Source organism: Acinonyx jubatus, chromosome C1, assembly GCF_027475565.1.
Source record: "Acinonyx jubatus isolate Ajub_Pintada_27869175 chromosome C1, VMU_Ajub_asm_v1.0, whole genome shotgun sequence".
In the NCBI taxonomy this organism is placed as follows: Eukaryota; Metazoa; Chordata; class Mammalia; order Carnivora; family Felidae; genus Acinonyx; species Acinonyx jubatus.
In genome coordinates, this window is record NC_069381.1 from 15164048 (window position 1) to 15189794 (window position 25747).

General features: G+C 37.3%; 1 protein-coding gene across 28 annotated transcripts in view; it reads right to left on the reverse strand.

Moving 5' to 3' along the window:
- EIF4G3 (eukaryotic translation initiation factor 4 gamma 3) overlaps window positions 1-25747 on the reverse strand; it is a 309641-nt gene that overhangs the window by 111829 nt on the left and 172065 nt on the right. For 22 of the 28 annotated variants that reach the window (XM_053208300.1, XM_053208293.1, XM_053208287.1 and 19 more), the window contains 4 exons: window positions 18392-18489; window positions 16024-16146; window positions 8056-8164; window positions 613-1452 (listed from right to left, as the gene is read on the reverse strand). In XM_053208300.1, the coding sequence (XP_053064275.1) occupies window positions 613-1452; window positions 8056-8164; window positions 16024-16146; window positions 18392-18489 (1170 nt within the window). The remainder of the gene's footprint in view (window positions 1-612; window positions 1453-8055; window positions 8165-16023; window positions 16147-18391; window positions 18490-25747) is intronic. The other 6 variants (XM_027060183.2, XM_053208305.1, XM_053208272.1 and 3 more) reach the window with 1 other exon arrangement.

A 25747-nucleotide genomic window follows, 5' to 3' on the forward strand; every position in this document is an offset into this window, starting at 1 on the left:
ATATAAGACTATAAAATTATAATGATAAAATTCGTATCATAGGAAAAAATGAAACCTTTAAAGGAAAAAATGAAGAGCATTAAATTTCCCTGCAAGTTAATCAGAGAGGACACTTTTATTTTTCAAAACTAGTTACAAACTTTGACATTCTGATTGCTGTTTTTCTAAATCCAAGATTAAGTTCTCTAAAGTTTAGGATTGATGGGGCTTCAAAATGTTGAGAAGATAGGATTAGGAACTATAGGGTATGCTGGTTTTAATTGGTTTCTAAGCCCCAGAGCTGCAAAATTAACCCCTGAGGACCTGATCCATAAGAACGAGGCAAAAAAACCCAAAACTCAAAACTCAAAACAAAAAAACACATGTACAGTGACATATACCTTGGAGGCATTTTGTATATTTGAAATTTCATTTGCATTTTAGACAATGGAGTGACTCTTTTGCAGGCTGCACTAAAAGCATAAACACACCATTGAAGAAATCAGACTACGAATTTCAGCATTCATTTGATGTTTCTGGAAGTCAAGGAAAGTAGCCAATTAAAAATAACACAAACACTGCTTCTTTTTCATGTTCAGCAAGCATAAAATAATTAATGACAGAATAGCTTACCTGGGCTGGGGCTCTTTCTTGAACTTAGGTTCTGAGAATCCACAATCTCTTCTGTTTGCCCGTCTGCTTCTACCTCTAGTTTGTTCTGAATCTCTTTTGCATCTTCACTAAGGCAAGTTCTCACACTCTCGTCCTCTTCTAAGACCCTAGGGACCGTGGTGGGAACACCAGCCATACTAACATTAGTGGCAGCAGCAGAAACACCGGCTGGTGTGGGAGGAGGAGGAGCTGGAGGAGTTGGAGGAGATGGAGAAAAGGAAGGAACTGTGGAAGGGGTAACGGGAGCTGGGACACATTCCAATTTCATTTCTTCTGGGGCATTTTCGAGAACCTCCAATTCAAGAGTCAATGGCAACACCTCCTGTTTTACTATTTCCACAATGCTCTCCGAGGCTGGTAATTTTTCACGAACTCCATTCATTTCATTAATTAGGTTAGTACTAGAAATCAGTGGAATATCATTAGGTGCTACACTACAAGATTTCTTGCATATATCATCATCAATTACATCTGTTGGTGATGGATCTGATGTCTCTGTGCAAGATGTGGGGCTAGGTACAGGAATTGTGTCTTCTTTTGAGGAAGAGAGTTCACATCTGTCATCTACAGCAGTGGTGAATATTGGCTGGCTACTAAGAGCAGCAGAGGTGGGGGAAGCAATGGTACTTCGAGCAAGTGGAGAAACAGTGGTAGGTGATGGAGGCAGGGGAAGCTCTGGCATGGATTCTACCACAGTAGTCTCCAACGTCTGGCCTGCTTGTTCTTTCTTCTCTCCACTAAAGACTAGCCTAAGGACTGGGGAAGGAGACTTTAACACTGGATCTGGTTTTGGCTTCTCTTCTGGAGAAGAAAAAACAAAAAAGAGTTTAAGAATCAGAGATTATACTGTATTATCTTGGGCCAGTTCTTTTCATCTCTTACCCAAAATCATGGGCAAAAGAAGACACACCACAATATTAGACTTATTCTGCCACTCCAAAAACACGGTCATATTTTCTAGTTCTACCCAGTGTTACTTGGTCATCAATAAATATACACTTTAATTTAGAGTAAAAGAAGGAATCAATTAATCAAATAATTATATCAAGAATGCAATGGAAAAGCTCATCAAAACAAGCTAAGCCATTACGGAAATGGGGATGAGGCTTTCTTTCAAAGTAGAGACCTTCATTTCTACTGTATCTTGCTCCTTATGGAAGATTTTTCTACCAAGGATACACTATAGGGGCAGAACATCCAAAGGACAAATAACTGCAGATTGAATTATTATAGACTGCTATTTTTTTATTTTATACATTTCTGCATTTAGGAGAATTTTTGTAAAGAATGTATATTGTATAAAAAACTATGTTTTAAGAGAAGCCATCAAAGTACCATTTTTTAAAAAAGATTTTTAATGTTAATTTATTTTTAATAAAGACAGAGACAGAGCATGAGAGGGGAAGGGGCAGAGAGAGAGGGAGACACAGAATCTGAAACAGGCTCCAGGCTATGAGCTGTCATCACAGAGCCTGAGGTGGGGCTTGAACTCACAGACTGCAAGATCATGACCTGAGCTGAAGTCGGACGCTCAACTGTCTGAGCCACCCAGGAGCCCCTATCAAAGTATCATTTATTATCAATGTGATTTATTATCTATGAAATCTAAGTTCCTGAATATAAAAATTCATTTATAAATTAATTTTTTGAAAGAAACATTTATATAACCAGAAATAATGTGAAAATATAAAAATGAAAACTTATCTTGTAAAAAGAATTCTTAAAGGAAATGCCAAAGTTAATATTCAGATAACCAAGTCCAATAAAAAAGAACATAATACATATGAAATATTTGAGAATATATAAATGTATCTGCATATAGAAGCAAGAGAGAGAGAGAGACTGATAATCACAGTAAAGATACCAGAAACATGTAAGAAACTGTAATTCATGAACATTTCCATGTTCTAAACTTCCGCGTAAACTGATAGGTGATTCACCCCTGGGAGGATGAAGCCAGAGAAGATTTAGGCTGGTTTCGAGCTGTGCTTCTGGAGAGTGATAAATAGGTTCCATCAGAAAAACAGATACTTAGGAGTATGTTCCTCAAATGCAAACAAAAATTTTAAGAACTACTAAAAGACCATCTAAACTGAATTGAACTTTATTTTCTCTGCCAGAAATCTTTACCCATCAGTGAAAATGAGTCTCTACGATAAATTATTGTACTTAAGTAAATCTATCAAAGAAAATATGCTGTTAATCACAGAAGCACATGGTAAATATTACCATTAAGTTGTTAAAGGCTAATTCATTCGATGCAACTACTTCTGCTGGCCTTAAAATTCATTTTAACTCCCGGGTGTAGAGATCAGTGATTCTTAAGTTGAACTCTAGGTATTTATTTAAGAGGAAAAATAAGATCGTTAGGCTCTCACTGTCAAATCCCTCAGACTTGGGGCACCTGGGTGGCTCAGTCAGTTAAGTGTCTGACTTTCGCTCAGGTCATGATCTTGCAGTTTGTGAGTTTGAGCCCCGCGTCGGGCTCTATGCTGCCAGCTCAGAGCCTGGAACCTGCTTCAGATTCGGTGTGTCTCTCTCTCTCTGCCCCTCCCCTGCTCATGCTCTGTCTCTCTCTCTCTCTCAATAATAAATAAACGTTAAAAACAAAACAAAACAAAACCAAATCCCTCACACTAAGTGGTCAGGGCAAGAGAAAAAAATATTTCCAAAAAAATTTGTCTATTATATGTATTACATGTGTGTGAAATAAGTATAATAAATACACATTTATTAAAATATCACTCATCAAAATAATCATCAATTCACTGGAGTAACTGCTAGATGGTCGCCCAGATTAAATTATAACACTGTGAAAGCACATCAGAATAATACCCTTTATGACCACTGAATGAAACCTAGCTGTAGCAAATTAAACAGTAAAATATAATTCTCACATCAATAATTTGGTAAGACTATGTCAATTCTATTACTAATTTTGAAAAATAAAATTACTGAGACTAAAAACAAAAACAGAACTAGGACTGCAATTTCTATATACTCTTGAGAAAAATCTAAAATGAAGAAAATCAGAAGGGGTGCCTGGTTGGGTCAGTCAGTTAAGCATCTGACCAGCTCAGGTCATGAACTCGTGGTTCTTGAGTTTGAGCCCCGCATCAGGCTCTGTGCTGACAGCTCAGAACCTGAAGCAGGCTTCAGGTTCTGTGTCTCCCTTGCTCTCTACCTCTCCTCCACTCACACTTTATCTGCCTCTCTCTCAAAAATAAAGATTGAAAAAAAATTTTTTTTAATTAAAAAATGAAGAAAATTAGAAACAAAGAACTTATTTTCAGAGTTCCTCATTCTGATATAAAACTCCTTTAATTCATTCAAATTTCAGTACGGAAAGCTGAAAAGTATACTACAGTAAATACAGAACACTGCTTTTATCTAAGAACTTTTATCATTAAAAGTATGCTTTACAGAGCCATGATAGTTTGAAATCTAATATACTGCATTAAAAATATTTATATCATTTGGCCATCTTTAGGAAACTGAGAATTCCATTCTTAAAAAAATTTTTTAAAGAAATAATCACGCAAGAGGGAGCAAAGACAGAGGTTTAGAATATATAAGTAGATTTATATTAACACTATAATAGCAACAAAGTAAGAGAGATAAGTAGACTAAATGTCTAACATGAGGAATTTCTTAAACAAATAATAGCCTGGGCCATATAATGGTAATATTGTGTAATCATTTAAAATAGGCTTTAAGGGGTGCCTGGGTGGCTCAGTCGGTTAAGTATCCCACTTTTGATTTCAGCTCAGGTCATGATCTCACGATTTGTGAGATGAAACCTTGTGCTGGGCTGACAGCACAGAGCCTGCTTGGGATTCTCTCTCACTCCCTCCCTCTCTCTCTCTCTCTCTCTCTGCCCCTCCTCCACTTGTGGGTGCAAGCACATGTGCTGTCTCTCTAAAAATGAATAAACATTTAAAAAAATTTAAATAAATAATAAAATAGGTTTTTAAAAGAGTAATGATATGGAAAGCTGTTTATAATAAAAGATATGTTTTTTGACAAAGCAGGGCACAAAACTGTATGTAGAGAATAAGCCTAATTTGGTAATTTAAAAATACATATACTACTAACATATGCATATGCACGTGGGAAAGTCTCTACGTATCCATAGTTTCTACAATGAATGCAATGGAACCAACTGCGTAGACAGGTGCCTTTTGGTTGTCATGAGCCGCACATGACTGAGAAGGTACTACTATCATTTAATGGGCAGAGACCAGGAATGGTAAGCGTTCTGCAATTTGAGGGACAGTCTCACGTAACAGTGAACAGTCCTGTCCTAAACTCCAGGGGAGCCCCAATTGAACTACATTACTAGAAATGGTTGAATTACAACAGAGTATCATTCACTGAATACCTACTCTATACTAAGTGCTTTCAAAAGGCACTAAAACTAAGACTAAGGCACAAAAACTTGTATTTGTATTTCACTGTTCATACCATATCCTCCATACACTGGACTGAATGTATGGTATCATCAATACCAACTGATGATATTAACTCAATCTTCAATGGTTTTCCTTCTACAAACCAAGGTGAGGTCTTCCCTGTGTCTTTATATCTTTATAAAGCACCAAACAAATGGGAAATGTCACAATTTGGCGTTCATGTAACCATGTCAGCTATTCATATCAAAACCTCTCAGAAACCAGAAGTTTAATAATGGTACTGAACATTTACTAAGTACTCAACTAGTAGGAACTGGGTTAAATACCATATATACATAGTGTCCTTTAATTCCTACAACCACCGCTGGGGTAGAAAGTATTATGTTCCTATTTTACAGATTGGGAAATGGAGTGTTCTACAGATTGTCATACTGTCATAGATCTGTCATGCCAGAGTCAAGTAACTGGCCAGCGCTGCAACTTGAAAATGATTCCAATCCCATATTTTTCCAATTGAGGAAAAAGAAAAAGGTTTATGGAAAAAGGAGTACTTAGGTGAATCAAGCTGGTACGAGAGTTTGGGGCCAACATGAGATTCTGTTACCCAATGTAAACCCACAATAATGATATTTTCATTGAGAGAAAAACCAAACTGACTGCAGAATGCAGAATCTATTATTTCTTAAAGTAACCTAGCAACCTTTGAAAACAGCACATTTTTGCATCCTACTTTAATTTCAAAAGGAGCCTATAGTTAAGAAGAAAACTAAAAAAATTTTTAACTATAAAAAAATTCTCTGAAAATTGGTGAGCCCTTTCTAGTGTTATTTGACTACATACGTTTGGTTTAAAAATTACTCTGAAAACTATTCTAAATATCGGCAAGCTATAGGTACAATCAGAAATGGAAAATTATAATTAACTCAGGTTTCTGGAAAATAATTGGTACTAAGAAGGAGATGGCAATAGTCCCTCCCCCAAAGAGTTATTTATAAATATCACAAAATACACTTAAAATTCAAGTTTTTCTTTCCATCAAGGTAAAATAAAACATTTTCAATCCACTCATATTTATATCAAACATCAATCTGAAATATTTACTTTTCAAAGGTCCACTAAACATAAAGAACCAAGAGGAAACCAATACTTCTGTATTCTTCCTTATGGAAATCAAGACCTAAATATGACAAAGTGAAGGTGTTTTATATTCTAAAAATTGTAGCAGGGCAGAGCTATCATCATTAAGACATCTTATGAATTCTTTGTATCGTGGCCTAGCTGAAGTTTGCATAGAGGATAGGTAGGGTTTGAGGCCTTATGTGATGGTTAAGTATTCAACATACTTAGCATAATTCTAACTAGCAAAGGGATTACAACTCTGCAAAACTAATAAAGTTTTGAAGAGAATACCCTGAAAATTCTTTTCTACTTAGATTAAAAACATTCTGATTCTTGACTCAAAAACGCTCTATCATTGGAGAAAGAAAGTGGTCTTCCATAATACCTACAAAGTGCATTCCTGAAAGGTGAATGGCTTTCATATTAAAAAATTTAACTCTAAGCATGCATGAGTCTATCTCTGAACACTGCCAGAAGACGTATCTGACAGTACAACTTTTAGAAGCATGCCAGGTTGGGGTTTGATACCTATTTTTTCGTTTAAAACAATCTTATAAAACAAATAAAATATAGGACACGTCTCTGTTCGAGTTTACTAGGTTCCTCAATACTAAAGAGAAAATACATCCTATTATCTTTGTATGCTGTAGAAAACATTGAAATCAAACAGAAGTTTCTAAGTATGATTAACTTGCAGTCCAGTAAAAAATCAATTACATTCAAAACCATCCTTAGGTTATGTGCCAATTCCCAAGTACCTTTTAAAGAGTGATTTTTTAGAAAGTACATTTAGTAACAGCCAGCTAACAAGGGAGGAAGGAGTAATTCAAAAAATTAGAAATCACTTATGCTTTCCACTCATTCTTAGAAGAAGTCAGAAACATGATCAGAGCATGCTCAGTATCACTTGCTTTCCCTTATGCCTGATGACAGACAATTGTTCCCCAATTTTGGTTAAGGTCAACCTAAATCCAACTTTAGCAAGCAAGAAAGAGAGACTGTGATATCTCATTTTCTGACATGAAACTTTCCTACAGTTTTCTATTTATAATCCAAAAGGCAATGTGTACACTTATTTCAACCAACGTTTTACACTTCATGTTCAAGGTAAATAGGAGTAGGGACCCTGGTTTAATTGTGATCCATAGTATAATGACTCATCAAGACCAAATACTATACATGATGGAAATGGAGCTAGGATAAACTGAGTGCTACAGAACTGAGGCTACAGAGCCAAATTTCTAAGAAATATTTCATGTTTTTAAAAATAGCAAGATACAGGGGCGCCCGGGTGGCTCAGTCGGTCGGTTAAGCGGCCGACTTCGGCTCAGGTCATGATCTCGCGGTCCGTGAGTTCGAGCCCCACGTTGGGCTCTGTGCTGACTGCTCAGAGCCTGGAGCCTGTTTCAGATTCTGTGTCTCCCTCTCTCTGACCCTCCCCCATTCATGCTTTGTCTCTCTCTGTCTTAAAAATAAATAAACGTTAAAAAAAATTTTTTTTTAAATAGCAAGATACAAAAGAACATGTTAAATATATTAATAAAACGGTGTTATTCTTATAAAGCAATATATACTTTGATTTATTTCCCCAACATTGTTTTCCCTAAACAGACACACACACCCACTCAGAACAGCTTCAGGCAACCAAGTTTTGACCTATAAATAAATAGATAGTGAGGCATTAATAAAATACAGGAAAAAATTTTACTTATCAACCCTACTTTACCTTCCTAGAGGTAGAACACTTTGATTTTCCATCTCAAAGTTTTGTTTAGTATCTAAATAAGCTTCAGATGTTCTGCTCATACCCTTAAACGCTGAGGGGAATGTAATTAAAATTAAAAAGGAGGGAAGAAAACAGTTATACACAAACCTTGCTTCTGGTCGCTAGCTGCAGTGACAGGGGTGCTGGCAGCAAGATGAGTGCTCTCCACAGTCCCATAAACCAGAGGGCTGTGCTCAGGGACCTGGCTGGACAGCTGCTGGGATTTGAAGTACAAAAAAGGGTGATAATGAGCGTGCGAACATAAAAACTAGCAACATGGAACCCAAGCAAGTAGGGAAGACAGAGTGGGGCAGGAGATCACAAAATTAGAAGGAAAAAAACAAAAAGAAAAGAAAAAAAGCAAGGAAAAAAAAATACATAGGCCAGTTTAATAATTCAAAAAGTACAGAAAACGGGAAGAAAAGGAAAGAGGCAGCAGGAAAGGGGAAGGAAAAGAGATGATTACTATTAACCACAGCAAGAGAAGAAAGCACAGAAATCATTAGTATAAATCCATTCTCCAGGGTTCCATCTAAGAAGGAACTTTTTTCCACCTAACAACAGACATCACATCTAAAAGGTAATTTAACCTCTCCCAAAGACCAAAGGGATCTGGTCAACTTCACTTACAAACTACCTAGCAAAGTGGTTCATCTGACCAAAGCTGAACAAACAAAATATGATGTTTTAAAACCAGTCACTGATTCAAGAAAACAATACTGAAGAGTGATTTTTGCCATTTGTCTATATAATCACACGGGTGAAATGCATCTTCATCTAAGGCATTTTCACTTTAAAATGTCTTTAGATTCTGGGTGAAGGACAGTTATCTTTTCAGAGTCAGAAATCTAGGTAAAAGATCTGTTTTTCAGAGCTAAAAGGAAACTCTTCATTTTCACTCAACCACTTCACTGGAATCAAAAGTGGCCATCAAAATCCTAGCAGAGTAGGTTGAAAAAGTTGCAGCCATCGTTCAACTTAGAGGGAACAAAATGACAAAAGAAAGGACAAGGAACACTCATTCTACATCACTTTCCAGGTAGGTATGTGTTCTGGATTTGAGGGTTACACAAAAGCCACAAAACAAAGCATGGTCTCTCCTGAGAAATCTAAGGTCATTTTTTTTTTGGATAGCTATGATCTCCTACAATGAATTCTATCAGAGCTATCAGAGCAGAGTCCCTGCACAATTCTGATTTTCTGTGTGTGCATGCATGTGTGTGTTTTAGATGCGAGGCAAAATTAAGGTATGAATGAATATGGGGTGGGTAGGGCCACTTAAAAAAGTGAGAGTCAATAAACAATATTTTCAAATTTGTAAGTCTCATTTAGCACAGGAAACTAATATTAAAAAATCCGTTCAGATACATACCATTTATCACGTCATTTAAGTAACAATGCTTTCAGAATGAACATGCAATTTATATTTGATTTTATCTGGACTGTACAGAATAACAGACAGGAATGCAGAAAATACTATTATTTTACCTATTCATTAGATCATGAGAGTGCTCATCATATTCCACAATTATTTCTAAATGAAGACTACTAAAATTATATTTTCATATACAAAAAAATGAAGTCACTGTTTTCACTTTGAATCATGAATAAATGAAAAGTATTGCCATGATTACTCTACTCTGAATCCTTAGTACTGGTGGGAAAAAAAGCTGTTATTAAAATTCAAAAATTAGGACCACTTCAGAGCTATAAATGAAAATACAGGCTCAGTTCAATTCTAAGGCTGAAAATAGCTCTAGAACAAAGGAAAGAGTCTACGTTAGTTAGCATTTATTAAACAGGAAAGAAAGACTTGTAAATTTTACCATTTATCTAAAAGGAAGAAAGTATTAACTCCAGTTACCTAGGAACTTAGGTAGACAGAATGACATCTATACATGAGATGAAATGTTTAAGACGGTAAAAGCTACTGATATCTATAAATCTGTACTGATCAGAATTTTTCAAGCTCAGATTAAAATATCTGCAATCATATTAAAGAGATAACTGCACAGATATTTTTAAATTAAAGAACTAGGAAGATTTTATATATATGCATTTATAAGAAAGCACTGAGGTAAACCTGTTGGTTAAATCACAGTTCCAAATACTAGTATCCAGTACATGGTTATAGAACCACAAAGTGCTAGGAAAGAACCTCTTGGGTTTCCTCAGCTGTAAAATGCAAAACAATTGAATAAAGATTGTCTTTTCACTTTTAACATTCTCTAAGGCTCTGAAAGCATCAAGAAAATAAAATTCACATCAGTATAATTCAATATGCTTACCTTGTTTTAGATTAATTTTAATTAAGGATAATCTTAAATTTTAGCTTAACATCTGATTTCATATTTTTTCCTCATGAAATACATACAAAAAAGTCCTGACTTGAGTCTTGACTAATTAGCCTAAGGGACAGACATACCCCCTCTTCCCCTATTCCTCACACCCTGAAAGGTGGGGAGGCTTTGCCTCAGGGTAATCTTCCAAGAGGGGTCTTGCAAGCGTCTTTTCTTTTTTTAAAAATGCTGGGGCACCTGAGCAGCTCAGTCGGTTAAGCAACCAACTTCAGCCTAGGTCATGATCTCTCGGTGAGTTTGAGCTCCGTGTCTGTCTCTATGCTGACAGCTCAGAGCTTGGAGCCTGCTTCAGACCCTGATGGAAACAGACCTGATGAAATCAACAACCCTGCTCTATAATTCTAAATAGGACCCTCTGGCTGTCCATGTACAAATTCATTTTAAGCAAGACAATAGCTTATCCCTCGCCACTAAGAGTCACTGTTCATTGTGACATCTCATTCAAAACTTCTGAGAGAATCCACCTTAACCTAGATATCTGTTTAAAGTTTAAGACATTTTCCACACTACTGAAAAATACTGTTGATTTTCTTTTTCTTCACGTAATCTACACCTAACGTGGGGTTCAAACTTAACAACCCTGAGATCAAGAGTCGTATGCCCTATGTACTGAGCCAGCCAGGCAACCTGAAAAGTACTATTTTTAAGTCAAAAGAGACTACTAATGAGAAATTAGTTTATTAAAGATGAAGAACAATGTGATTTAATTCAATGACCACTATCTTTATTGAAGACAATATTAAAAAAAACATACCTATATGCTTCAGGGTAGACTAATGATGTAAACTCACTAGAGCTTACAACAGAGTCGTCAAAATGACATTTTGAAAGATAAGACTGGTTTGTTTACATTATGTGGTAATCTTCAAATTCTTCGTGCAGGAACTTACCCACTTAGTGTATAGATTACTTATATTATTGTCTGAGCTTTAGAATCCAACTTAACTATTATTATTAACACTATAAAACTAACAAATGGTTAGAATTTAAGGTTTCTAGTTATCAAGTTTATAAGAAGCTCTTCAGAAGACTGAATGACTTTGTAATTTTCACAAATAGCAGGGAAGGCTGTGTCTTTCCTAAAATACATTATCAATCACTAGTCTCCAACATTTCTCTGTCCCTATACTCTGGCATAGGACTCTCTCCCAAGTTATAACAATGCTTCACTATAAGAGTAATTCTTAAAACAGGAAAAAGAACAAAGGTAGTAGGGAGAGAAAGAAAGGTATATAAAGTAGTTCATTAAAAAAATTAAGTGATTTTGAGACATCACCCCAGCCTTTGGAAGCAGACAATTTGGGGAGCCTTGCTTATACAGCATCATGTATTTATATTTACCCTATAGAGTCCCATAAAAAGTTTCAGGCATCTAGCACTTTTTGTTTTTTTTGAGAGAGACAGAGGGGGGTGGGGAGGGAGAGAGAGAGAGACGGAGATACACAGTCCAAAGCAGGCTCTAGGCTCTGAGCTGTCAGCACAGAGCCCGATGTGGGGCTTGAGCCCATAAGCGGTGAGATCATGACCTGAGCTGAGGTCGGACGCTTAACTGATTAAGCCATCCAGGCGCCCCTCTAGCATTTCTTAATACAGAAATGTTCCTTGTGCCTTATTGCTATCAACAAGAGAGATGTAGCTGAGAGATTGTGATGCTGAGGGAAAGTAACAAAAATATTCCTTCTTTCCCACTTTAAAACATTTTTTAATTTTAATTTTTTAATTTTTTAATGTATGTTTACTTTTGAGAGAGAGACAGAGTGCAAGCAGGGGAGGGATAGAGAGGAAAACACAGAATGTGAAGCAGGCTCCAGGCTCCAAGCTGTCAGCACAGAGCCCGATATGGAGCTTGAACCCAAAGACCATGAGATCATGACCTAATCTAAAGTCAGACGCTCATCTGAATAAGCCACCCAAGTGCCCCTAATGTTTATTTTTGAGAGACAGAAAACATGAGCAGGGGAGGGGCGGGGGCGGGGGGGGAGACAGAGGATCTAAAGCGGGTTGTATGCTGATAGCAGAGAGTCCAATGTGGGACTTGAACTCATGAACCTGAACTCTGAGATCACGATGCGAGCCAAAGTCTGAAGCTTAACCAAGTGAGCCCACCCAGGTGCCCCTCCCACCTTAACATTTAAAAGCTGAAAGGGAACTCTGGAATTACTTAGTACAATCCCTCATTTCATTGATGAGAAAAGCAGGGGTTAAAAGGACTTAACAACATTGTGATCTAAGATCATATATCTAAGTGACAGAGTGGTGACGTGGAGCAAGTGTCCTAGCAGACTCTATGAGCTCTACCCACACACCTAGGCCTGTGTACTGTGATCACCTGCAGGGGCACACATATATACACACCTAGATTTTTTATGTTTTTGAGATATAATATCTTCAGGAGTTATTCCACAGATCATTTTAAAACTAAGGAAGCAGGGCAATTTCAAATTCAATCTACTATTTACGGTAAAAACAGTAGCAGCAAAAACCTGTTTCTCCTCTCCATTCTCCTTGCATAAACCTAATACAGTTTCTCTAAATTAACTTTCTTCTTTTGAATGCCTGCCAAAATGAAACTCATTATCCCCCTCTTCAGATACCCTGATATATACTCCATGCTATATTTCACTATAAATCCAGGTATCTAAGCTTGAAGAGCCACCTCTGACTGTTCCCTCTTACACATAGGGGAACCATGCATCCCGCTTAACTGGACAGTACTGGTTCATGCCTGTTTCCCCATCAAAATGATCCACAGCATCCCCATTCATTCTAAAACTGCCCCAATTTAGATGATAAATTATAAGGTCATTCTTTCCGTAATCCTTACTTAGTAACCAATTGCTACATATTTCTCTAAGAGGTTTCCTCTCCCTTCAACTAACTCCCTCATTTATCACCTGAAATGGTAATAACCTCCTTTTGTCTAATTTCCCATCTCCACATGCCACCCTTTTGTACATACTATCCCTCTGCCTTGAATATCCTTCTCTCTCTTTTCATGTTGTGAACATCAATCTGGGAACTCAGACCAAATGTCATCTCTGCTGTGAGGCCTTCCCAGATGCTTCCAGTCCTTCTCTGCTCCTCCAGAAATATCAAAAACTGCAATACTAATAATACGTGGTGTGCACTGAACACTCACTATGCCCTGAGCTGAAGCAACGTTTAAATATTTTCTCTCATTTAATCTTATCGTACCTATATACGATAGGTTTTATTTTCTACATTGTTAAAAGTGGAAACTAAGCCTCTGGAAAATTAAGCAATTTGGCTAACGTTACAAAATTAAGTAGTGGAACTGGGACTTGAAACCAAGTATGTCTGCTTCTGAGCCACAGCTTTTAAATCCCTTCCCTGTACTATCTTACCGGCACTACCATTAACAGGTTTCTGGGATCCAACACATTTGAGCCTGCGCTGCAATCCTGCCCCACTTGGTCACATCTGTGCCTTCATAATTCTCTGTACACACTTCACAGGAGGACCGGTAATACATATGTTAGTAAGTGTCCTCTGCCTCACTTAAAAAGACTGGGATGACCTCAAGAGATAGGGAAAGACTTTGCTATTCATAGCACCTGCAACTGTGGCTCAAAGCAGATACACTGTAAGGTCAAAAGCAATAGAGTACTTACTATTCAGTCATAAATTCTCATGCAGAGGATTGTCTCATCTGCAGTCTTAGTAACTAGAGTATGGTTCAGGATCTATCTAGAATTAGACCACAGTTGCAAACTAGCAATCATTAGGCTAAGCCTAATGGATCTTCTTAGGCTGGCACAGTGCTATGTGTTAGAATTAGCCACCAACATTTAAAATAGGCCAATTTTTTACATAAAGATTTTTAGCTTCTTTTGAAACACTGGATCAACATTTTTACCCAATATAACAGACGGGAAGTAATAAATGACTCCTTTAACAAGAGATGTTCTCTCCTACATTATGGGCACCACTATGAATTTCCAAAAGTGAAGCCAAGAGTCAGCTGCCATCATCATGCTTATGTGGTTGTTCTTGAGATATTTTCCCCTTTAGTACATATGTCTCTGGTAAAAAGGTATGTGTTCATTCCATGAACTTGGAAAGACAATAGATTAATAAATGTGGTTTTAAGTGTAATTACCTAATAAAATAAACTGATGCCTCATGACAATAGGATGCATCAAAAAGTATTACCAATTATAATTACTGATTGATGGCCTTTACAAATTAAAAGTGGACATTTAATGTCCTTTATGTTTACGCAAATAAATATACTTGTATTTAGGCCTGTGGTCCCTGATGAAAACTTAAAAAACAAAACAAAACAAAACAAAAAACGGACTTCTGTAGCCAAAGGTAACCACAAGAGGGTAGGATATCAAGCTTGGTAAGATTAAGAAAATCAAAACACAGGGAATTAAAATGCAAAAAAATATATTAGCACATGTCCAAGTTGAGAACTGAACACAAGTCAACCAAAGGTTGTCAGGTATATAGCTTGAAAACGATGATGTTTTAATTAACGTGGGGAAAAATATAGACCAAAATTTAACTGTCCTCATCAACCAATTCCAAGTTTTTCTGTAGTATGCCCCTACATAACTGAGTACATAAGTATATAACTTAAATAAGCATGTAAATGTTACCTCTCCCATGTTCACTTCTAGGGAAGAAATTAAATAAATTCACAAATCTTTAAGAGACTCTAAACTCAGTCATGTATTTGTGACACCAATTTTTAAAAACGCTTTTAACAACTTTTTTAAACTATGTTACTAAAATCAAGTCAATGGTCTAGCATTCTGAAATGATAGTTAATTATCCATGTATCACATATTTATAAACTGGGCCCTGAAGAATACCTCACCATCAAACCACAAATGAGGGAAGCAAGCAGCCCCCACAACTCCTTAATAATTTTCATTCTATCTGTTTTCTATGCTGAGCTCGTAGTTTAGGTATTTTGAAGCTTTGAAAATCTCTTAACTCCTCTCCATGGTTTATCAAAATTTAAAGTGACCAAGTGATGAAATCAAAATATTGGCAAATTCAGGAAATTCCAGCCTCTACTACAGTTTATTAAACTCCAGCTTCTCCTGGAATGTCTTGATTTCTAAAAGCAAGAAAGTGAACTTTTTGAAGACCATGATAACTACATTCTGTAACAGGAACAAGATGGTGCTTAACTGGTAGAATTTCCTAATAACCCATGTAAATAATTAAAGAAGACAACCTCCAATCAAAAAGCCTATTTGTGTGTCCTAAAAGGTAAGAGGTATGCCTAAGATACATCTACATATGCTCTGAATTACATAGGCATTGCCCCAAACAATACTGTTAAATAACAATGTTTAAATTTTCAACCTCAAAAGTTTTCATGAACATAGTGTACAGCATTTAATTTCTAGGGCTCCATATTGAAACATGAAATACACATTTATTGAAGAGGTTTCCATAGGAACTGCAACTCCTTTTGGTATCATGCAATAGCTCACTAGGAAGAGTGGCAAAAGCTATACTCTGAATGTGGAAACAATACACAGAAATGTTACCAATAAAAATCTGAAGTTATAACAATTTGTAAAGTGAAAGAACATGTCTGTTTAGACATCATTTGAGGTTCTGAGACAACTGATGGACATGAAAAGTCAGAAAGTAGCCACAGAAAAAAGAGGAGTCCAGCAGAGGTTAGTGAACAAATACACAGCATCATCCCTCACGGCTGACTCCGTCTTACCTGAGGAGGAGTAGGTGTGGAAGTGGGTCTCCCTATGGGTGGGGTAGGATTTCTGCTGCCACCTCCAGACATAATCTCCTCTGTTATGTCTTTCCCTCCCTGGTTTGGATCACGAATTCTTATCTATAAGGTCAGAATAAGATGGCATATTATCTGTATAGTACATTTATAGGCATACGATGTATTAAAGGTAAAACCTGGGCAACCTATAAATATCAAAGTTGATAATCACCACATCTGACTTTATTTCAGTCACAGAACCATATGGGGTCATTCAAAGAAATTTGGGACATTAGTTCTGACTTGAACAAATTAGGGTAACAAGCTAAAAAGAGATCCAATTCGCTGAATTTCTAGGTCAAAAAGGCCAAGTATTAACACTTACCTTATAAGCACTGCCAAATTGACTGATTTTATGTACAATAATTAACATAAAATTCATAAGTAAAATCGTTTTAAAATACATCTTACTCTGTAGAACGAAGTTTTAAGGGTCATAAATGGTTCCTTAACAAAATGAAAAATGTACATATCCTAGTAATTAGAAATAGGAGTTTATGTTGCAGATAGACTTATATATGCATGTAAGAATGCTAACTGTAACAGAGGCTTTTTGAGCAAAGGCATAGAAACAATCTCAAGGCTAATCAAGAACACAGTAATTAAAAAATTATGCTACATCCTTACAATTAAATACCAAACAGACAGTAGACAGAATGAAATAAATCCACATGTACTGAGATGGAATGATCATCAAGAGGTACTGGTAGGTGAAAAGAAGCAAGATGCAGAACAATGTAAGTGGTTCTCTTACTTTTTTATTTTATTTTATTTTATTTAAAAAAAATTTTTTTTTTCAACGTTTATTTATTTTTGGGACAGAGAGAGACAGAGCATGAACGGGGGAGGGGCAGAGAGAGAGGGAGACACAGAATCGGAAACAGGCTCCAGGCTCTGAGCCATCAGCCCAGAGCCTGACGCTGGGCTCAAACTCACGGACCGCGAGATCGTGACCTGGCTGAAGTCGGACGCTTAACTGACTGCGCCACCCAGGCGCCCCGGTTCTCTTACTTTTTTAAAGGCTACCTATGCTCACTGATATCAGTGGAGATGGTGCTATAAAGGAGAGGGAGCCCCAGGATCTAGGCCTTCCAACCTGTGATGCTGCTGAGAACTAAAGGCCCTCTTTGCTATCCTCACCTTCAGAGAGCAGCCAAGGTAGCCCTGGCTTCATAGAAATAGCAAAGAATTCATTAATAAAACCACCTGGATCTGGAAGCTGCTTTGGGAGTTTTTCAGTAAGATTCCTAGTATCAGCTATGTTTTCAGGTAAAGAAACTTGTTTCTACTACAGTTTTAAATATTGGTTTTAATTCATTTGTTCTATTTTCTTCTACAGTAGCATCTATTATGTCTTTCATTTTCATTCTCTTCTTTATTAATGTTTGTGCATCCTGAATGTTCTGCAAGTCCAACATCTACCATGATGTTTTAACATTTCCAAAGCATACTTTCTCAACTATAGTGTCTGGCAACACTGGCATGTGCTGTTTATTGTGATGTGTGCACAAGAAACATGTGTCTGATAAGAAAAGAACCAAGTTTTGAGTTTTATTAATTTTTACCGAGAGCACTGTCAAGAATATTGACTAGATGTAAAAAAAAAAAAAAAAAAATTAAAAAAGAAGATGTACTGACTATGATGATATCCCTCCCACCTATCTTATCTTTGTGAATTCCGTTTTGTGTGTCCTAATAGGTAAAAGATTGCGAGCCACTCTTCTACAGGATGTCCTACAACCTGAATTTTCTATTACTGCATTCTAATTTGCTTGAGTCTGCCTTACTAGACAGATACAAAGCCCCCGTAACCTCTTCAAAATAATTAAAATACATTTTCTAAATTCTGCTGTTTCAAAAAAGAAATCTATTCCAACAGGGAGGATTTTTATTGTTGTCATTAATACTTTGCTCAGTTCTCTTCTGCTGATTTCCTGTGGTCAGTTCATATTTGAATGTAGAACTCAATAGGACAAAGTTCATGGATAATAATCAGTATGTGAAAACTGAGCTCAAACTTCTCCCACTTAGCAAGGTCTTAGCAGACAAACCCTCCCAGTTTCTGAAGAAGGCATGTTGTCATCTGGCATACCTAGTTTAGTACATGCTGAAAATGATATTAAGCAAATGTTACTTTCTAGTATGTGTCCATACAAATCCTCTGGTCTAGTGGTAAGGACATAAGGGAAGAACAAAAAATGCAGTCATTTGTGAACTGAGATGAATGACTACAGCTGTGGGTAAACTTACTTGACAAATGAGTGTACATTCCATTTTAAAACAGGAAAAATTAAGAAGTATCTCTTACGGTTTTTTTCTCTCTCTTGGCTGGAGGGGGCTGCTGCTGCGTAGGCACTATGATTGGTGCTGACTGATACACTGGCTGACTTGGGTAAAAAGGCGTTCCTAAAGAATTAGAAAAAAATGAGAGGAAGCATTCAGTTATTTTGTCAACCACTATAAGACTACTAATGGCACTGTGTCTCCAAACAAGCAGTTAAAAAAAAAAAAAAAGTACCAAACAAAAACATTCCTCTTAATCATCTCTATCCACTAGCTCCCCTCTCTCTACTAAAGTGATCATGGAATGATTCCAAACACTGATCTTTTTGTCAGCATCCAATATGGAAACAACTAAATAACCAACTCCTGCAGATTGCCATCAGAGTTACCTTTCAAAAAACTAATCAAACTATAGCACTGCTTTTAAAAATCTATTCTGGGGGCCCACCCATTCCCTGCAATGAGATTCTTAAACAAGGGTTTCTGTGAATATGTTTTGTGTGTGGGTTTAGTCAGAGGCAAGAGAATATATCTGATTATCTTGTGGATTGGGAATGGTTTAATTCTTCTCCCTACTGACAGAGAACCACTGTTAGGCTTTTTTCTGCTCCAACAGCAGGACATTTGCTAAGCCTTGATGGTGGCTCCCTGTGACAGTGGTTCTATGTCAAATGGCACTGAGAGGTCAACTAAGATTCACTAAAGTAGAATTCACTGACGACCATGACAAAAGTTACACGGGTACTGGTGAGGGGGATGCCTCCTGATTAGGGTGGGTCCAATAGTGAATGAGATGGAAATGAAGACAGTTCAGCATAGGTAACTCCTTTTCTTTTTTTCTTTAAAAAAAATTTTTTTTTAATCTTTATTTATTTTGAGAGACAGAGTGTGAACAGGGGAGGAGCTGAGGGGAGGGAGACACAGAATCAGAAGCAGGCTCCAGGCCCTGAGCTGTCAGCACAGAGCCCGACGCGGGGCTCGAACCCAAGAGCCATGAGATCATGACCTGAGCTGAAGTCGGGCACTCAACCAACTGAGCCACCCAGGCACCCCAGGTAACTCCTTTTCTTAAAAGTTGTGCTATAATTAAGAGAAGCAAAAAAATGTTTGTTTGTTTTTTTCCCCTTAAGGACATGAATGAAATCATACACCTATATGCTGAAAGGACTAATCCAGCAGATGGGAGAAAGAAAATAATAATGCCAGAAGGGGAGAAAAGAACAGCTGGAGAAGGAGCCTTAAATGTGTAAATGCTGCAATCTACTGCTCAAGTAGAAGACTAGACTTTGTTAGGAGCACTGATACTGAGTCACAAGAACAAGAAGGAAAAAAATGAAGGTATGAAGATAGTTAACACAGGCAAACTTTTTGGTACTTTAATAAACAAATAACGTTGGCTCTATCATCGCTGTCATCATCAACATCAAACCATCCCCACCATCATCACAGTAATCTTCAAGTGGCAATTTCTTGGAAGCAATATGATTTGCAGTACCAGAACTGTGTAGGTCACAATCAAATTTGGAGAAGATCTCAACAGGGGGCGTAATGAGGATTTCAAAAAACTCAATGTAGAAAAACACCGTAGCCAATCTTATTTCTGTTTATGTTTGTTTATTTTTGAGAGAGAGGGAGAGAGAGACAGAGAGAGGGAGGAGAAGAGAGAAGGGACAGAGGATCTAAAGCAGGCTTTGTGCTGATAGCAGAGAGCCTGGTGCGGGGTAAAACTCACAAACCATGAGATCACCACCTGAGCTGAAGGTGGATGCCTAATTGACTGAGCCACCCCAGCGCCCAACAAAATCAAGCTTACATAAGCAATTCTTCACTACCGTATAATGTCACTAGTTCTAAAACTCAGAAAACAATCCCCTGAAATTGGTTTCAAATGCTGCTAGAGAAGCAACACAATCTGCTCACCTTGCCATATTTTTTAAACTAAGTGAAATAAGATCCAAAAGGTGAATCAGCCCTTTAAGAAAAAATATAGATTGTTCTAATGAAACGGTTCTGAGTCAAACATAACTCTGATAGGGACTGGCATATAATACACATATAATAAATACCAGCTGAATAAACCTGGTAGCATACGATATCTCACAGAGTTAAACACAGCAGAATATCAAGTCAACTGTGGACCCCAGCAGAGCAGGCATTCTACCCTACCAAACAATGGTTATCTTTTAGAATATACTAATGAAACTTCTTATATAGTCAGAGGCATTTAAAAACATTTATTTGGGGGCGCCTGGGTGGTTCAGCTGGTTGAGTGACTGACTTCAGCTCAGGTCATGATCTCACAGTTTGTGAGTTCAAGGCCTGCATCGAACTCTGTGCTGACAACTAAGAGCCTGAAGCCTGCTTTGGATTCTCTGTCTCCCTCTTTCTCTCTCGCTCCTTCCCTGCTTATGTGCTCTCTCTGCCTCAAAAATAAATAAATAAACATTAAAAAAATTTATTTTAAGGAGCACCTAGGTGGCTCAGTCGGTTAAGGGTTAGACTCTTGATTTCAGCTCAGGTCATGATCTCACGTTTGGTGAGACTGAGCCCTGAACTGGGCTCTGCGCTCACAGTGCGGAGACTGCTTGGGATTCTCGGTCTCCCTCTCTCTTTCTCCCTCAAAAACAATTTTTTTAAAAAACAAAAAAAATTTTATTCTATTAAAAATGTGAATAACTTTTGCATACCATTTATCAATTAGGCCTGTTACTCAATGTCCCTGAACTTCTCATGCATGGAATGTAGCACTTTTATCTACATCAGGGGTATGGCAACTAACACCAAGAAGCTAAATCCAGTGCAATGCCATTTATTTTGTAAAGTTTTATTGGAAGACACTCACATACAATATTTTATCTATTATCTATGGTTGCTTTTTCACTAAAATGGCAAGAGTTGGAGCACCTGGGTGGCTTTAGTTGGATGAACATCTGACTCTTGACCTCAGCTTGGGTCCTGATCTCATGGTTCATGAGTTTGAGCCCCATATCTGGCTCCTCGCTGATGGCATGGAACCTGCGTGGGATTCTGTCTCTCCCGCTCTCTGCCTCTCCCCTGCTCTCTCTCTCAAAATAAATAATAAACATACATACATACATACATACATAAATAAATGGCAAGAGTTGAGTAGTTGTAACAACAGAGACCAAATGGCCTGCAAAACCTACAATACTGCCCTTTATAGAAAAAGGGCTGACATTTTTTATCCTGATCCCTGTGGTTCTCCAAACCCTAGTCTACACAAAATGTATTAATGATATATGGCAAAATTTATACAAGAATAACCACATTATGATAACACACACAGAGACACAACTATAGGCTTGCCAACTTGACATTTTGGAAAGGTCTGTTACTATTTTGAAATTATTTCAGTCTTGTTCCTTTGTTTTTAAAACAGTCTTCCTATATGAAATGATACTAACATTAAATAGCCGTTTTCTTTACAAGTCTTACTGGCAAAAGTAAAAAATCTAATAGTCTTATATGTTTCTTCTTTTATTTTACTTTACTTTTTAAAATTTTTATTTGACCAGGACATTGAAAAATCTGGGAACCAATGGTCTAGTCAGCATTTACAGTTCTTCCCATTAATAAAACCCTAAACACAAATGTCAAATAAATGCACTGTACAATCCTGAAAGGCAGGAAGAGTATCTTAACATCTAAATTCTACAAATACCTAGCATGTCACCTTCTTTTTTTTTTTTTTTTTTTTTTTTTAATTTTTAAGTTTATTTATTTATTTTGACAGGTAGAGAAAGAGCACGAGCAGGGGAGTGGCAGAGAGAGAGGGAGAGGGACAGAATCTGAGGCAGGCTCCACACCAGTGCGGAGCCCAATGTGGGGCTCGAACTCACAAACCACCAAGATAATGACCTAAGCCGAAACCAAGAGTCAGAGGCTTAACTGACTAAGCCACCAAGGTGCCCTTGTCTTTTTTCTTTTTTTTAAAGTTTATTTATTTATTTTGAGAGAGAATGTGTGTGTGAGCAAGTGGCAGAGAGAGAGGGAGAGAGAGAAAATCCTAAGCAGATCTGCACTGTCAGCGTGGAGCCCAATGATGTTTGGGCTCATGAACCTTTAGATCACGAGAAGCTGAAATCAAGAGTTGGACATTTGACAGACTGAGCCACTATCTAGCCATTACTTTAACCCAGGAGCCCCTACCTAACACACTGTCTTATACACTGCAGGTCTTCCAAAAACCTTTCAAAACTTCAAATTTTCTATAGAAAAAAAAATAAACATAGTGGCTAAATATGCAGGTTAGCAAATTAACACCAATTTATCCTGTAATATCCAAGAATAGTAACGTTGGTATACAACCACATCAATAATCAAAATATTAACACTACACAAATACACAATCAAATTCAACTTAAGATGCCGTAAAGTTTCCCACCTCTATGCATCATGGGGAACAATGAACAAATCTCTCAGTTCTCAGAAACTGAATATCATACCCAATCACCATGAAGCTCAGGAAAAAAGTAGAATGAAAATGAAAGGGGGAGGGAGAAATCACATGATAGAGTTAAAAAAAAAAAAAAAGGAAAAGTATGCTGGTTTGAAGCAAGGGAGAACGGGACCTTTTACCAGGTAAATTCTCAAACTTTTTTTTATCTTTCTCAGTATCACTGTCACTGCTAACCACACCTCTTTGTTCCCAAACCTAATTTTTTACACCTTGGGCCATCACCCCTAGTGTTGGCCTGGAAATAATTTTAGTCTTCCTGAGGTACTTTCCTGCTATAACAGGCATCGAAATATTTAAGAAAACAGCAATAAGAGAAAACCTGAAAAATGACATTGAGCAAATACTACTCATTAGTTATTTTTCCACAACACTGTAAAAACACTGCAAGAATTAGAATTCTATGATCTTGATTACTGAACTTCATGGCAAGTAAAAATAATCTTTGAGAATCACTGCTTCAAGATTTAAACCCAAGAGAGGAATAAAATGTTAGTATACTAGAATGAACTAAAAGCTAAGGACTAAGAACTAAGAATTCTGAAAAGTAGGCAGGAAGGAATGAGACTAGGATTCGTTCCTCACCAGTTCAGCCAGAGGAAGGTCCTCTGCCCTAGAAGATAGGACTGCTGTCCTTCAGAACAGAGAATTAGGATCTGATCCCTATACCTGATACCTTTTATTTATTTTTTTTTTAAGTTTATTTCTTTCTTTATTTTGAGACTGACCGAGAAAGAGCATGGGTGGAGTAGAGAGCCAGAGAGAATCCCAAGCAGGCTCTGCACTGCCAGCACAGAGTCCAATGCAGGGCTCAAAACTCATGAACCATGAGATCATGATGTGAGCTGAAGTCAAGAGTTGGACATTAAACTGACAAACCCACCCAGGGGCCCCAATTCTTTAAAAATTAAAAAACTGTGTTAGCCACTTCAGTCCACGTGCACACTTTTACATAATTTAAATACACAGGATTTAGATTAGTTAGCTTTTTTTTTTTTTTTTAGTTAATTTATTTTGAGAGAGCAAGAGCTTGAGCAGGGGAGGGGCAGGGAGAGAGAGGAGAGAGAGAATCCCAAGCAGGCTCTGTGCTGACAGCACAGAGGGCACACACAGGGCTCCATCCCACAAACCCTGAAATCATGACCTGAGCTGAAATCAAAAGACACTTAACTGACTGAGCCACCCAGGTACTCCTCTATATTCACTTTTAACCTGAACCCAAGATTAGGGCAAAAGAGGAAAGAGAGTAAAGGGGGGGCATCAGGATTAGATGGATCCAAGAGAAGATTCCAAGAAAAGAAAATAGGAAGGGGGATGTTTTTGGCTTCTAGACCATAAGGATACAACAGCTGCCTCAAGGTGGTATAGCTGAAGAACCTATAATCAATGGAAACTACTAGATCAGAGCTTTTAAGTCTGACAGAAAAGCATATTAACTAGTAGTAATCTTTACAACTAAAATATATGCCCAAATAATGAAGATAATGTAAACTTCCTATGAGAAGACTGGATTATAAATTATGATTCATTGCTAAAATGGAAAACTATGTAGCTTGAAATTCTGTAGATAATAAAATGGAAAGATGCCCAAGAATATATTGTGAGATTGGGGGGGGGGGGGTGGTGAGGGGGTGAGGGAGAACCAGGAAGTCTTAGAACATTATAAATTGTGTATGTCCATTTGTATTAAAAATCATTTAAATGTAAGTGAAAAAGTATGTATTGATCTGTTAAATCATTATTTCTTTAGGGAGAGGAGTAGGGAGAAAAATTGGATCTTTCAACTTCATATATTCTATATTATTTGTAGTTTTCATCACTAACTTGGTTACTTTCATAACGAAAAATTATTTTAAGACGTTTTTCTCATCTTAAGGAAACTAGGGAAACAGTGCTTTAATCTGGATGACAAATTGCCTACTTAATGGATATTGGATCTGCATAAGAATTTCCCCAGGAAGAAAGAATATCTAACAAAGGGAACAGACATCAACAATATCTGAGATATAACTGCCCCTCAATATCCTGCTTTTTGTGAAAATAAACAAATACGGTCTGTATATAATAGAAATAAAGCCAAATATGTTATAATATTGTATACACAAATCAGCAAAATACTTCCCTACTTATAAACTCATCTATATTGTTTCTATATATATTGTAGTAATATTAAGAGCAATAAAGGGGGCTAGCACAGATTTATAATAGAATTTTAATGACATTTTCTGAGTCAAAAAGCCATTTATATTATTTATAAATAAACAGACTAGATTTCATGTATTTTTATTTTTTTTAGAGAGACAGAGAGGGAGGGCACGGGGGGGGGGGGGGGGGAAGGAGGAGGAAGGGGGAAGGGAGAGGGAGAATCCCAAGCAGGCTCCATGCTCAGTGCAGGATCCAACATGGAGTGTGATCCCACCAATTTGGGATCATGACCTGAGCCAAAATCAACAGTTGGATGCTCAATCAACTGAGCCACCCAGGTACCTCCATACTAGAATTTAGTGAGACATCTTTCAAACTGATTTTATAAATTAGAATATACAATTGCATTCCCTTTGCAACATGCGATTGAAAGAAAATCCTGTGGATTTTAGCATGTTTACTCTGACAGACAATCTCACCTTATAGTTTTCTTTCCACTTAATAAATTCTAGGTAATATCAACAGTCAATTTTATACTTAAAAATAATTTTAACTAGGACACCTGGGTGCCTCAGTTGGTTGAGCATCTGGCTCTTGATTCCAGCTCAGGTCATGATCTCACGGTTCACGGGATTGAGCCCTGCATTAGGCTCTGAGCTGATGGTGCAGAGCCTGCTTGGGAATCTCTCTCTCCCACTTTCTCTGCCCCTCCTCTGCTTGTGCTCGCTCTCTCTCTCTCTCTCAAAATAAATACATAAA